Source organism: Lactuca saligna, chromosome 1 (genome assembly GCF_052625555.1).
Source record: "Lactuca saligna cultivar CGN05327 chromosome 1, ASM5262555v1, whole genome shotgun sequence".
Classification (NCBI taxonomy): Eukaryota; Viridiplantae; Streptophyta; class Magnoliopsida; order Asterales; family Asteraceae; genus Lactuca; species Lactuca saligna.
Window position 1 is genome coordinate 135,006,679 of NC_136417.1, and position 14,901 is coordinate 135,021,579.

General features: G+C 38.1%; 1 protein-coding gene across 1 annotated transcript; it reads right to left on the reverse strand.

Moving 5' to 3' along the window:
* Positions 1-5,385: 5,385 nt before the first annotated feature.
* LOC145011682 (uncharacterized) lies at positions 5,386-6,272 on the reverse strand. Its single transcript, XM_078970419.1, has 2 exons — positions 5,853-6,272; positions 5,386-5,454 (listed from the first exon to the last, which is right to left on the reverse strand). The coding sequence occupies exons 1-2, from the start codon at positions 6,270-6,272 to the stop codon at positions 5,386-5,388; spliced, it is 489 nt and encodes a 162-aa protein (XP_078826545.1).
* Between the last annotated feature and the right edge of the window lie 8,629 nt (positions 6,273-14,901).

Consider the following 14,901-nt stretch of genomic DNA (forward strand, 5'->3'; position numbering starts at 1 on the left):
AGCACAACGGAAACAGAAGATAAATTGCTTCAACGACTAAATGAAATTCGTCGGAAAAGCAGCACCGATGAACCAAAAACTAGATCGCACCACCGATAGAGAGAATCAGGGGAAGAGAGAGAAAGTAGAGAGAGAAAGCGAAAAAGTTTAGCATTGTTTGATTCTTGTGTTCCACAATAGAAGTCTATTCGATTTAGCAAAGCTTTGATGAGCATTGTGTCATTCTTGAGTTCCACATTAGAAGCCCATGCAACTTCGCAAAGCATTGATGAGCATTGTTTAATACGTGAGTTCCACAATAGAAGTCTTTGCAATTTAGCAAAGCTTTGATGAGCATCGTTTAATTTTTGAGTTCCACAATTGAAGTCTATGCAATTTAAGCAAAGCTTTGATGTGCATTGTTTGATTCTTGAGTTCCACAATAGAAGTCTATGCAATTTAGCAAAGCTTTGATGAGCATTGTTTCATTATTGGGTTCCACATTAGAAGTTTATGCAATTTAGCAAAGCATTGAAGAACATTGCTTAATTCTTGAGTTCCACAATACAAATCTATGCAATTTAAGCAAAGCTTTGATGAGCATTGTTTCATTCTTGAGTTCCACATTAGAAGTCTATGTGTAACAACGCGAAATTTCCGTATCAATTACTGTAACTCTTTTGTAGTACAATTCGCGCAACCAATCGTCGTTTTCAAATTCGATTTCCGACCTTCCGTTTAATTAAGTCATTAACTAGTGCGAATATAAAATGACTTAATGGGTTTCTTAATACATTTAGAAATCATTTTAACACCCAACTTTAGTGATCAGAATATTTCTAGAAATTATCGTATCGGGTTAGGTAACTCAATCGGGTACGACCAAAAGCCTCGTCTAACGCCGGTATCAGGTAGAATTCCACTGTGTCCAAAACTTAAACACTATATAAACGTGTTTAAGCCTCCATTTGAAGCCTTTGGTCAATTTCTCATTTAACTCTCACAACCTCTCTCCTCATCCCAAAATCAAGGTCCAAAACATAGATTTAAGGCTTGAAATCAAAGAGGTAACACCCCTAACTTGTTATTCAACCTCTTTAGCCTTCAAATTTATGTTTAATTTGTGTTTTGGGACCAAGAACATGAGTTTATGGCCAAGGAACAAGCTTGGGCCGTAAACTCCTAAAGATGGGTTTTTTGAGCCAAATAACCCTTCCAAATCATAGTTGGGACTTAGATATGACCTTAAGGCTTGCTAAACTAGACTTGGAACACTTTAAACATGATTTTTGGAGGACAAAAGTGAGTTTACGGCCAAGACACATTCTTGGGCCGTAAACTCCACATAAATGGGGATTTAGAGCCTTAAAACATGTCCAAATGCCTTGAAACTCAACCAATGGCCTTGTGGTAAAATCTAGATGCATCTAAAAATAGTTTAAGGGTTTTAAACACATCAAAAATGTCACTTATAGGAGTTTACGGCCTAGGAACATACCCTTGGCCATAAACTCATAAAACTTGTTGAATGATGCATCAAATACACTCAAATGGCTTGTATAAATTTCTAGAATCACATGTGATTGTTTTAAACATCAAAAACTATCTTTTTCATGGGTATAATAGAGTTTACAGCCTTAGAACATGCCTCTAGGCCGTAAACTCCAAAAAGTGTGTTAAATGATGTTCTAAATTCATAACAAGGCTTGGAAAATTAACTAGAATCACATGTGATTGTCCTTTGAAGCTCAAATCAATTTTCCTTGGCCATAGGTGAGTTTACGGCCGTAAACTCTTATGGTGTGGCCGTAAACTCCCTTTTTGGTGTTAAAATTTCATACAATCAATTCCAAGGCATTTTAGAAATCCATTCCAACAATCCCCATGTCCATTTAAGCCATTAAACACCCAAAATCACACCCACATGAGTTTACGGCCGTAAACTCATGTATGTGTGTGTCCTATGGCTGTAAACTCTTTAAAATGTTTACTCTTTGGGAGTAAACTCAAGTCCCAAGTCCCTAGTGCCATTACACGTCCGAAGATATCACCCGGGTCACTCCAAACGCTCGTTTTGAGGTGTTTAACCTCATTGGAGTGTAATGTTCCATATGATTAGTGAATGTATCCCTAATTGTATATATATATGGACATTATTTCATTTTACATAGGGACATCGGGAGTAATCAAACCCCGAATCAACGTCTAGTATTCAAAACCGACACGTTTCCGAGTCCTGTGAGTTCATATCCCTACCTTTTTTCACTGTTTTCACTGTTTTCTGGGGGGGAACACAAGCAAAGTACAGAGGAATTCTTGTACTCAGAACATGTTTTCAAATGTGTGTTTCATATTCATATGCTTTTATAACTGATTACCACAACTGATAATCATTTGAACATGCAGATCACGTAACATATATTTGTGAAATAGGTCTTTAAACTGTTATGTTTTACATATATTTCACAAATGGTTTTCTACAATTTATCAATTAAAAGCATGACATTAGACATTTGAACATAATACTGTACATTGTTTTGTCTTCGGTAACACTCCACACATGTACGCGAGTGGAGGACTATTATATTATTACTAGTAAATTTGTTAATCCTGTATGATTGGAGACACGTCCTCGGAGAACACTCCACCGAGATACGCGAGTGGAGGACTACACCCATAACCAGAATCTCAGGTATTTAGAGAGCGTGACTTGAGTGTATAGATCTATACGGGGCTGACTACCCCACACCTGGCTGCTAGCTACAGCCGAACCGAAAGGTTCAAGGGTGACAGAAGTCATAAGTATGTGGACGACTTATTGCCACATGTGGACTACTTATTGCCACAGGTTTTAGTCTATTGTATGGTTATGGAACTCGCAATTAGGATAACAGAGATTTACTTATAGTAATAATGAACCACTTTATACATCTTTTACATCTTTTACATACTGTAACTAACATTCAGGAAAGTACAGGACTTTCCTGGGGAAAACATGGAACCTAATCACGTTTACATCCTTTACATCTTTAACATCATTCACATTAGAAAGCAACAAGCAGGAAAGCATGGGGCTTTCCTGGGTAATGCTTACATAATCAAAAAGAGTAACAACCTGGATAACATTACATCTTTTACAATTGGTAACACACAATAAGGAAAGTATGGGACTTTCCTGGTAACACATGATAAGTAAACAGAACAGTTTAACAAGTCAGATAACTAACTATACATTTTCATATGAGTAGACATGTTTTCAGTGTACAAACTAACTATACATTACTTTTGTGAGAAAATAACCAACTTTTACGAAAATACGGGATTTTCTTGGTGTACATAACATTTCAGAAACAGAAAGGAAACTCGAAACATTTTCACAAACAAAAACCGCTTATGAACTCACCAGCTTTATGCTGATTTTCAAACCGCTTGTGTTCTCAGGTCAGCGTTAGAACAGGTACCCGAGGATTCCTTTTGATCAGAAGACGGAGTACATGAAGACCCGTTTCATTTTGTCTATATATACTATGTATCACAACTGTACAAACTTTACTTTTGAAACAACTGTAAAACTTTATTATGTAATGTAATGGTTGCTTTACTTTACTTACTATGTGCATTGGATTTGATACTCAACGTGGTAGTCCACCCCGGAATGTTTCCGCCTTCGGTTTTCGGGGTGTGACACTATGCAATTTAGCAAAGATTTGATGAGCATCATTTAATTCGTGAGTTCCACAATAGAAGTCTATGCAATTTGAGCAAAGCTTTGATGAGCATTGTTTCATTCTTGAGTTCCACATTAGAAGTCTATGCAATTTAGCAAATCTTTGATGAGCATTGTTTAATTCTTTTTTTTTTTTTCTTGAGTTCCACATTAGAAGAAGTCTATGCAATTTAAGCAAAGCTTTGATGAGCCTTTTTTAATTCTTGAGTTCCACAATAGAAGTAGTCTTCACAATTTAGCAAATCATTGATGAGCATTGTTTCATTCTTGAGTTCCACAATACAAGTCTATGCAACTTAAGCAAAGCTTTGATGAACATTGTTTCATTCTTGAGTTCCACATTAGAAGTCGATGCTATTGAGCAAAGCTTTGATGAGCATTGTTTAATTCTTTAGTTACACAATAGAAGTAGTCTTCACAATTTAGCAAAGCTTTGATGAGCATTGTTTCATTCTTGAGTTCCACATTAGAAGTTTATGCAGTTTAGCAAAGCTTTGATGAGCATCGTTTAATTCTTGAGTTCCACAATAGAAGTCTATGCAATTTAAGCAAAGCTTTGATGAACATTGTTCGATTCTTATGTTCCACATTAGAAGTCCATGCAATTTAGCAAAGCTTTGATAAGCATTGTTTCATTCCTGAGTTCCACATTAGAAGTCTATGCAACTTCGAAAAGCTTTGATGAGAATTGTTTAATACTAGAGTTCCACAATAGAAGTCTATGCAATTTAGCAAAGCTTTGATGAGCATCGTTTAATTCTTGAGTTCCACAACTGAAGTCTATGCAATTTAAGCAAAGCTTTGATGAGCATTGTTCGATTCTTGAGTTCCACAATAGAAGTCTATGCAATTTAGCAAAGCTTTCATGAGCCTTGTTTCATTCTTGGGTTCCACATTAGAAGTCTATGCAATTTAGCAAAGCATTGATGAGCATTGTTTAATTCTTGAGTTCCACAATAGAGGTAGTCTTTGCTGTTTAGCAAAGCTTTGATGAGCATTGCTTAATTCTTGAGTTCCACAATAGAATTCTATGGAATTTAAGAAAAGCTTTGATGAACATTGTTTCATTCTTGAGTTCCACATTAGAAGTCTATGCAATTTAGCAAAGCTTTGATGTGCATCGTTTAATTCTTGAGTTCCACAATATAAGTCTATGCAATTTAAGCAAAGCTTTGATGAGCATTGTTTCATTATTTTTTATTTTGAAAGAGCCAAAGCTCAGTAAACTTTATTAAAAAGAATAAAAGAATACAAAAACCAACAGAACAAAAAATGTCAAACAAAATACAAATCTAACCAACCTATCCATAACCAACTACCAAGCCACTTTCTAAAAACCAGACGTAACCACCCGAAAACCCAAAAGACCTTATTATCCTTAAAGCTAGCCCAGAGACTTATTGAAAGTAGGAAAAAGGTAACTTCACCCCCTTGCACCACAAAAAACCCCAAATATCATCAATACCTAAGCAAGGGGTAAGGCCCTTAAAAAAACACAGTCTAAAGGCCAAGCTTTAAGAAAAAAACCCAACAAAACCACAAAACTCTCAATACAATACACAAAAAAGGACCTATAAAAGATAACACAATTATAACATTCATAATTGCAACTATAAAAAAACCCTATCAATTTGTCAATCCCGCATCTTCTATCACTTTTCCTCTCATCAATCCTCCACTTAGCCTTCAACAGAAAAGACTCCATGTGATTGCAAAAATGATCCAACTCCAACCTTTGCAGCAAATTCCTGCATATCAAGCACAAGCCAAACCACAGCAAACTATTACCAAACCTCCAATAGATCAGAACAAGTTTCATACTAGACATGGCATCAATCACATGTCTAGGATTCACCATTGGATAATCTCAATAAAGATCATATCCAAACAGAAAATCCCATAGGTACAAGTTACATGATTTGAGAGCAAGCTCTCAAACCAGTAACACAATCCGTCAAGTCCTTTGTAAAGAAACTTATTCCAAAAAATCCCCCATAAATCCACAGCATTAATATCACCAAAATTAACCATCCTTCTATGCCAACCCCAAAACCAAGAGCCACCAACCAACAATCTAAAAAACCAGAAACCATCTTCCATACCAAAAAACTTATTCCATTCTAGAAATACCCCAGGCCTTAAAAACCTTATCATTGACCATCTTATCCTTTTTCCTCAACCCCAACAGCTTTAAATGTATTTCTCTTTCAATACAAGCAATCACCCCCATATACGAATTTCTCCTGTTACTAAAAAGTCTAGAATTTCTCTCCTTCCAAATATGAGCAACACAACTAGCAAAAACACATTTATTAACCAGATTCTGACTAGAATTCCCTTTAAACAAACTGCACAGCTTCATAACCAAATCATTCCAGTCATCCACAACCAGATTAAGACCAATCTTATTACAAAAATACCTCCAAATAAGTTGAGAATAATCACAATTAAAGAAAAGACGATCATGTGAGTCAAGAGTAATAGCACAAAAAGGGCAGAGTAATTTACCAGAAACTTCCCAACCTCTGACACGATCGTGGGTCTTCAGTCTATTCAAAATAGCCATCCACAAAATAAACGAGTTTCGAGGAATGCAATTACTATACCAAACGATATCATGCCAAGGAACAAGGTCTCCAAAATTATTTATATCACACCACACCTGATTGCATGAAAATTGTTTGCATATTCCTTTCTTATCTCTCCAACCTGCAACATCCCGTAGATTAGACTCAATACAAAACATGGGAGCATCCTTCAATCCATGGAATTTATTAACCCAATCAACCGGACAAGTATAGACATCATAGACTAGAACATCACTGACCAAGGAAGAATCATTAAACCCTTTGCTAACCCAATCTCTTCTAGATATAATAGAACATAATATACCAATTGGGTGCCACCAATCATGTCACAACTAGAAATTTTGTGTCTTGTAATAACTACACTCAAGTAAAATGTAGAATCAAAAACTTAAGAGCATGTATGATGCTTACTCTATGACAACAAAACTTCAATCCAATACACCATACAAGTACTACAAATAGTCAACAAGCAATTGGAAACCCTAGAAGTTCTTGTTAGGTCCATTTTGGACTAGGACTTCCTTATTGGACTCAATGGACCAATAAGCTTCCAATTTGACTATCATGGGATTAGAACTTGATCCATGCATGGATCATGAAAGCCCAAAATGTGATGGATTAGTGATTACTAGTGGGCTAGAAGGTGGTTTGGGCTCAATGGTTGGGTTGTGCATGGTAACCCACAAATTCAATTAAGGTTGCATGAAGACTAGGGCAACATTTTTAAGGCTTCATAAGTGCTAAAAACGTTACTATTTGCTTCATAAAGCCTCCTAGCCGTTTTTGACACTCTTTGGTGGATTAGGGTTACACTTTAATGCTTATAATGACTCCTTAATGCTTCTTATGGCTCCTTAAGCAAGCATAGCCGTTTTTTTTTTCATTCACAAGTCTCATGGACGTTTTTTTTGTGTTCTTTCAAGAGTTACCTTAATTTCTATTTACTAGTTTTAATGAATAATTGGTTGGTTGGCTTGTAACCACCAAATTTGTAATAAAGGCTTCATATAAAGCCAAATTATGCATGGAAAAAGCAATACACGAATTTTAATCAAAGAACCATTATTTTCACCTTGAATTATTGTTATAATTCTCAAATTATCTTGTTGGGACGTGTTCTTGACTTGATACGAACTCAATCCAATAGGTCTTGGATTGTTTTCATCGGTATACAACTTAATAGGTCTTGAGTTGTTACTATACTAATCTATCTATTTCTTTCCATTCACATATCATTTGTGGTTGCTATTCTCTCTTAATTTACCTAAACACTACCCTACTCACTAAATCAAGCCCATACACGCATCATAAGTGGTATCAGAGCGCAGAATGGATTTTGATGATCCAGAGTTCCTACAAAATCTTCGAGAAGCATTAAGAAACATCCAAGAAGGTGGAAATCGAAGGCAACCCCGCCGTGGTGAACATAGGGTTGTGGAAGAATTCAAGGTGTCTGAATTGCCTGACTTTGTTGGTGGAACTGATCCTGAACGCTACTTGGAGTGGGAAAGGAAGATTGAAAGAATGTTCGAGTTCAAAGAAGTGGATGATGAAAAAAGCTGCAAGTATGCCATTCTCAAGCTAAGTGGTGGTGCTTCATTGTGGTTTGAAGGGCTTAAGGCCAAGAGAACCCGTGAAGGCAAAGAAAAAATTTGTTCTTGGCTTTCTCTAAAACGAAAGCTAAGAAAGAGATATGTTCCTTCTACTCATAGAATTGCCACTTACAAGAAGATTGCTGATTTGAGGCAAGGAAAAATGAGTGTTGGAGAATACATTGATGAATTTGAGAAGTTGTCCTTGATGGGGGATATTGAAGAAATTGAAGAACAAAAAATGACTCGTTTTCTAAAAGGGTTGAACTACAACATTGCCAATGTTGTGGAGTTGTATCCTTATGCTGATTTTGGAACTCTTTGTGGTTTGTGTTTGAAGTTGGAGGGGCAAGCCAAAGCACGTTATGGTGGGAGTTCAAGTTCAAGTCTCGAAAATCCCAAGTCAAAGTCGTGGTCCAAGCCCGAGTCTAGCAATAGACAAAATTCTGTTTCTACTCCTTCTGGTTCTAGTAGTGTTCCCGTTGCTCCTAAACTTACTAGTGGTACCAAAGAAACTAGTTTGGCGAAAATTAGATGTTTCAAGTGTCAAGGTTTTGGTCATTACCAAAATGCTTGTCCAAACAAAAGGGTGGTGACTTTAAGGGAGGCCATTGAATGTCGTGAAGAGTTGGAGGAAGAAGAGAGGTTGGCGGGTATTTTTTATGATACACAACAAGAAGAGGAAGCAGAGGAGGAGGTAGAGTATGAAGCACCGGTGTATGATACAGTTTTGGTGCTTAGAACCCTTAAAACTCAAGGGGTTCAAACCGTGGCTGATATGGATCAACGAGACCAATTGTTTCACACCAAATGTTTGGTTAGTGACAAGTGGTGTAGTTTGATTATTGATGGTGGAAGTTGTACTAATGTTGCTTCTAATGAAATGGGGACCAAATTGGGTTTGTCTACAACAAACCACCCAAAACCATATGTTCTTCATTGGTTGGATGATGGAAGCAAAATAAAGGTGACAAAACAGGTTAGAGTTGGTCTAACTATGGGGTCTTATGAAGATGAAGTGTTGTGTGATGTTATTCCTATGGATGCATGTCATATTTTGTTGGGGCGTCCTTGGCAATTTGATAGGGACGTGTTACATAGAGGGAGGAGCAATGAATATGAGTTGAAACACAATAATAAAAAAATTGTGTTAAAACCCATGTCCCCAACGGCCATAAGGTCCATGAATTCTAAACAAGTAAAAAAACCTAATCTTTCTATGTTTGCTAGTGAAAGGGAGGTGGAGCAAGTTCTTGACAAAGGTGATGTTATCTACATGCTTGTGGCCAAAGAGCATGCAAAGGTGGAGAAGATGGTGCATGGAGAAAACACTATTGCTGATTTGCTTTTGGAGTTTCAAGATGTGTTTCCAAGCGAATTACCACCGGGTTTGCCTCCAATCCGTGGTATCGAACACCAAATTAACCTTATTCTGGGTGCTCCTTTGCCCAATAAAGCTGCCTATAGATGTAATCCGGAGGTGACAAAAGAGTTGCAAAAACAAATTGATGAACTCATGAAAATGGGTTATGTTCGTGAAAGCCTAAGTCCTTGTGCTGTTCCAGTTTTGTTGGTTCCAAAAAAAGATGGTTCTTGGAGGATGTGTGTTGATAGTAGGGCCGTTAATAACATCACCATAAAATACCGATTTCCTATTCCTAGAGTTGATGATTTGTTGGACGAGTTGCATGGTTCTATTGTGTTCTCAAAAATTGATTTGAGAAGTGGTTACCATCAAATTCATATGTGTGAAGGGGATGAATGGAAAACAGCCTTTAAAACTAAACATGGCTTGTATGAATGGACCGTAATGCCTTTCGGTCTAACTAACGCACCTAGCACTTTCATGCGACTAATGAATGAAGTGCTAAAATCTTTTTTGGGCAGGTTTGTGGTTGTGTACCTTGATGATATCTTGGTATATAGCAAGAGCTTGGAGGATCATTTGGTGCACTTAAAACAGGTTTTCAAGATGCTTAGAGCTCAAAAACTCTATGGAAAGCAAGAAAAATGTTCGTTTTTAGTGGAAGAAGTGGCATTTTTGGGTTTTGTGGTTTCAAAAAATGGCGTGTCCGTAGACCCATCCAAGACTGAAGCAATCAAGTCATGGCCTATTCCTACTAATATTTTTGAAGTTAGATCATTTCATGGTCTTGCTTCTTTCTATAGAAGATTTATTCGTGATTTTAGCACCATTGCAAGTCCCATAACAGGTTGTTTGAAGAAAGGAGTCTTTGCATGGGGAGAAGAAGCTCAAAAGGCATTTGAGAAACTCAAGGCATTGTTGTGTGATGCTCCTATTTTGGCTCTTCCTGATTTTTCTCAACCATTTGAAGTGGAGTGTGATGCAAGTGGAGTTGGTATTGGGGCTGTTTTGATCCAATCCAAACGTCCTATTGCTTATTTTTCTGAAAAGTTGGGTGGTGCTCGTTTGAATTATTGCACTTATGATAAGGAGTTTTATGCTATTGTTCGTGCTTTAGATCATTGGAGTCATTATTTGCGTGCAAATCATTTTATTTTGCATTCTGATCATGAATCCTTGAAGTACATCAATGGGCAACAAAAGTTGAGCACAAGACATGCAAAGTGGGTGGAGTTCTTGCAATCCTTTCATTTCTCATGCAAATACAAGGATGGTAAAAGCAATGTGGTGGCTGATGCACTCTCGAGGCGTTACTCATTGTTGGTGACTTTGGATGTTCGTTTCTTGGGATTTGAAACTCTAAAGGACCATTATCAATCTGATATGGACTTTGGAGATATGTTTTTGAAATGTGCAGGTGGTCCTAATGGTGAATTTGTAATTCAAGATGGCTTTCTATTCAAAGGCAATCGCCTTTGTGTCTCAAAACATGCAATACGGGAGTTGTTGATTCGTGAAGCTCATGGCGGTGGTTTGGCTGGTCATTTTGGCATTACCAAAACTTTGCAGGTGCTTAAAGAACATTTCGTTTGGCCGAAGATGTTGGGGGATGTAACCAACATAGTGGGCAAGTGTGTTACATGTCATATGGCGAAAACAACTTTCAAGCATGGTGTTTACACTCCTTTGCCGGTTCCTATTTGTCCTTGGGAAGATGTGTCCATGGATTTCATTATGGCTTTGCCTAGAACTCAAAGGGGGAAGGATTCCATTATGGTGGTGGTGGATAGGTTTTCAAAAATGGCTCACTTTGTGCCATGTCATAAAACCAATGATGCATCTAATGTGGCTGATTTGTATTTTAAAGAGGTGGTTCGTTTGCATGGTATTCCTAAAACAATTGTTTCTGATAGGGATTCCAAATTTCTAAGTTACTTTTGGAACACTTTATGGAGGAAAGTGGGTACTAAGTTACTTTTTAGTACATCCCATCATCCACAAACGGATGGGAAAACGGAGGTTACTAATAGAACTTTGGGTGCTTTGTTGAGAGGGTTGGTTAGCAAAACTCAAAAAGATTGGGACATCAAACTTGCACATGCTGAATTTGCCTATAATCGTTCTCCTACTTATGCTACAGGTCACTCTCCTTTTGAGGTGGTGTATGGTGTGAATCCTTACATGCCTTTGGATTTGATTCCATTACCAAAGGATGAATTGGTTCACAAGGATGCTAATGACAAGTTGAAGGCCATGATGAAACTACACCAACAAGTTCGTGAGAAGATTGAAGCTGTGAATGAGATGTACAAACAGAAGTCAAACAAGCATAGGAAACCACGTGTCTTTCAAGATGGTGACTTGGTGTGGGTGTATATGAGGAAAGAACGTTTTCCTAACAAAAGAAAAAACAAGTTGATGCCAAGAGCTGAAGGTCCTTACAGAGTGGTGTCACGTGTCAATGATAATGCTTATAAGGTAGATTTGGGAGGAGACCATGGAGTGCATGCTACCTTTAATGTGGGAGATCTTTCACCTTATCTTGATGATGATGGACTTGATGAATTGAGGTCAATTCCTTTCAAAGGGGGAAGGGATAATCCATGCATGGATCATGAAAGCCCAAAATGTGATGGATTAGTGATTACTAGTGGGCTAGAAGGTGGTTTGGGCTCAATGGTTGGGTTGTGCATGGTAACCCACAAATTCAATTAAGGTTGCATGAAGACTAGGGCAACATTTTTAAGGCTTCATAAGTGCTAAAAACGTTACTATTTGCTTCATAAAGCCTCCTAGCCGTTTTTGACACTCTTTGGTGGATTAGGGTTACACTTTAATGCTTATAATGACTCCTTAATGCTTCTTATGGCTCCTTAAGCAAGCATAGCCGTTTTTTTTTCATTCACAAGTCTCATGGACGTTTTTTTTTGTGTTCTTTCAAGAGTTACCTTAATTTCTATTTACTAGTTTTAATGAATAATTGGTTGGTTGGCTTGTAACCACCAAATTTGTAATAAAGGCTTCATATAAAGCCAAATTATGCATGGAAAAAGTAATACACGAATTTTAATCAAAGAACCATTATTTTCACCTTGAATTATTGTTATAATTCTCAAATTATCTTGTTGGGACGTGTTCTTGACTTGATACGAACTCAATCCAATAGGTCTTGGATTGTTTTCATCGGTATACAACTTAATATGTCTTGAGTTGTTACTATACTAATCTATCTATTTCTTTCCATTCACATATCATTTGTGGTTGCTATTCTCTCTTAATTTACCTAAACACTACCCTACTCACTAAATCAAGCCCATACACGCATCAAGGGTTTTCAATTAATACACCTACGAGTTACATACCGAGTTTTACAAATTGTACTTTTACATTTATAGAAACAAACAAGCATACTTACGGATCTTCACACTTTTAATACTAAGTTCTTTTCAGAAAATATCGGATTTTCTGGTGATTTTCAAAACAATACAAACCACCATATTTCAAACATTACTTATGAACTCACCAACATTTCATATGTTGACGTTTTTCAAAATACTTGTATTCTCAGGTAACAGGTAAATCGAAAAGGAAAAATGTACTCAGTAACGTCTTGTTGTTGTTTTAATTAGTACCGAACAATTTACTTTTGGGCATGTAATATTATGGATCAATGTACTGAATGTAAACGCTACCAGTTGTAATATTCCAATGCTTGGTATTGTATGATGTTATGTTTCATGTATATTCATTGTGATGGTATTCAATTGAGTCACAATAGCCCTCGGACGTTTCCGTCGTCTTGTTCGGGGGTGTGACAGGTTGCTATCAGAGCTCTGTTTAAAGTGAACTAGCATATCTAACCATACATTGATATGCAAGTATAAACCAAAAGAGGGACTAACATAACTCTGAACAAAACAAGTAAAATACAACAATAAAACACCTTTGCTTGCATTAGGAACAAGGAACATAACGCCGAACCAAACAAAATAATGCTAGTATCTCGATTAATTCAGGACTGTTCTTAGTGTTACCAAGGAGTGGATGTAGCCTGATCAACTACATTCTCTCCAAAGTATAACTAACACACATTCTGATGAGATCGGGATTGCTAGGGAACCTAAAAGTATACCCCTTTATCACCAAAAAGAGAACGTCTGTTTAGTATATATCATAGTCGTGGGAGTCTCGACTCCAGGATGCAGAACGACTGGTGGCTCATCTTTAGGGAGCATCCACATCCTCGGTACCACCTCCGGACGTAGATCATCGCGGTTAGGGATGATAGACTTATCTTAGTAGGTCATTAGGAACTATGCTATGTACCCCGACTCTATGTTTAAGTGACTACACTACTCATAGAGCCGTTATGCTGTCGAACTAGTGTCACTCATGTATGCTCTTACGAGCAAAATTTTCATATATCAAATGCAGATAATATTAGTAAACTTTTACGTGCTTTGTTATGATATTACAAATTGCTATGTGTTGAGAATCTATGATTGTATGTTAAATGGTAGGAGTGTTTAAGTTCGTACCTTGCACCTAGTCAGTAGGGTCACAACCTCCTAGAAACCCCAAACACTTAGCATCTTTCCGTTTCATGACAGAAAGATGCCTCGCCGACCTACTCGCGGAAACCCTGGACCAACCCCACCCGAAGTTGACTCCACTGCATTCCAGGTGGCCGTGTCTGCTGCGGTCACCGCAGCTATGGCACAACTTCACCAAGGGAATAACGGAGGAGGCAACGGGCAAGGGGTCGGGAGTTCGAACAACAGGATGAATCAAGGACCCACCAAAACATGTACCTACAAGGACTTTACAAATGCCAAACCATGAACTTTTAACGGCACTGGAGGAGTGATCACTCTGAAGCGATGGATCAAGAAGGTGGAATCGGTATTCGAGATATGCGATTGTCCTGAGCAGATGAAAGTGGAGTTCGCAGCCTGCACTTTTGCCGATCAAGCGCTCACCTGGTGGAACGGACATGTGGAAGCCATGACACTCCCTGTAGCCAACTCCATGCCGTGGGCGGAGATGCAAGAAATGTTGATAACTGAATACTACCCACGAGGTGAGATTCAGAAAATGGAGCAGGAGTTGTGGAACCTCACTGTGCAGAATGCGAATATCGATGCCTACATATCGAGATTTAGTGAACTATCTCTGTTGTGCCCGGGTATGATCACCTCGGAAGGAAAGAAGATTGAGCGATTCATCTGGGGACTAACATCACCAATCCAAGGAAATGTGATAGCTGCAAACCCCGTAACATTTGACAGTGCAAAAAGATTGGCGAAGAAGTTGTATGACCATAACAATAAGAAGGGTGAGAAGCCAGCGGAGGCTGAAGGAAAGAAGGAAGCTGATGGCATGAAAGGGAAGCACAACAAGAGGAAGGGGCGTCAGGGCCCCGAGACCTCTAAAAAGCAGCAGATAGTGGCAGTTAATGCTGTCACTGCACCAGTTCCAGCCACACCACATGTTCCAGCCTCAGCTGCTTCAAATGCTCCCAAACCTTATTCCGGTAATCTTCCCAAGTGCAACAAGTGTGGTTTCCATCACAATGGAGAATGCAAGGTGTCACACCCCAAAACCGGAACGACGGAAACGTTCTGGGGTGGATGACGTCATGTCAAGTAT

Coding starts and splice junctions, on each gene's coding strand:
- LOC145011682 (XM_078970419.1), bottom strand. CDS start 6,272: ATGGCTATTTTGAATAGACTGAAGACCCACGATCGTGTCAGAGGTTGG. Junction 5,455..5,852: donor ATAAGATGGTCAATGATAAG/GTTTTTAAGGCC, acceptor CTTGATATGCAG/GAATTTGCTGCAAAGGTTGG.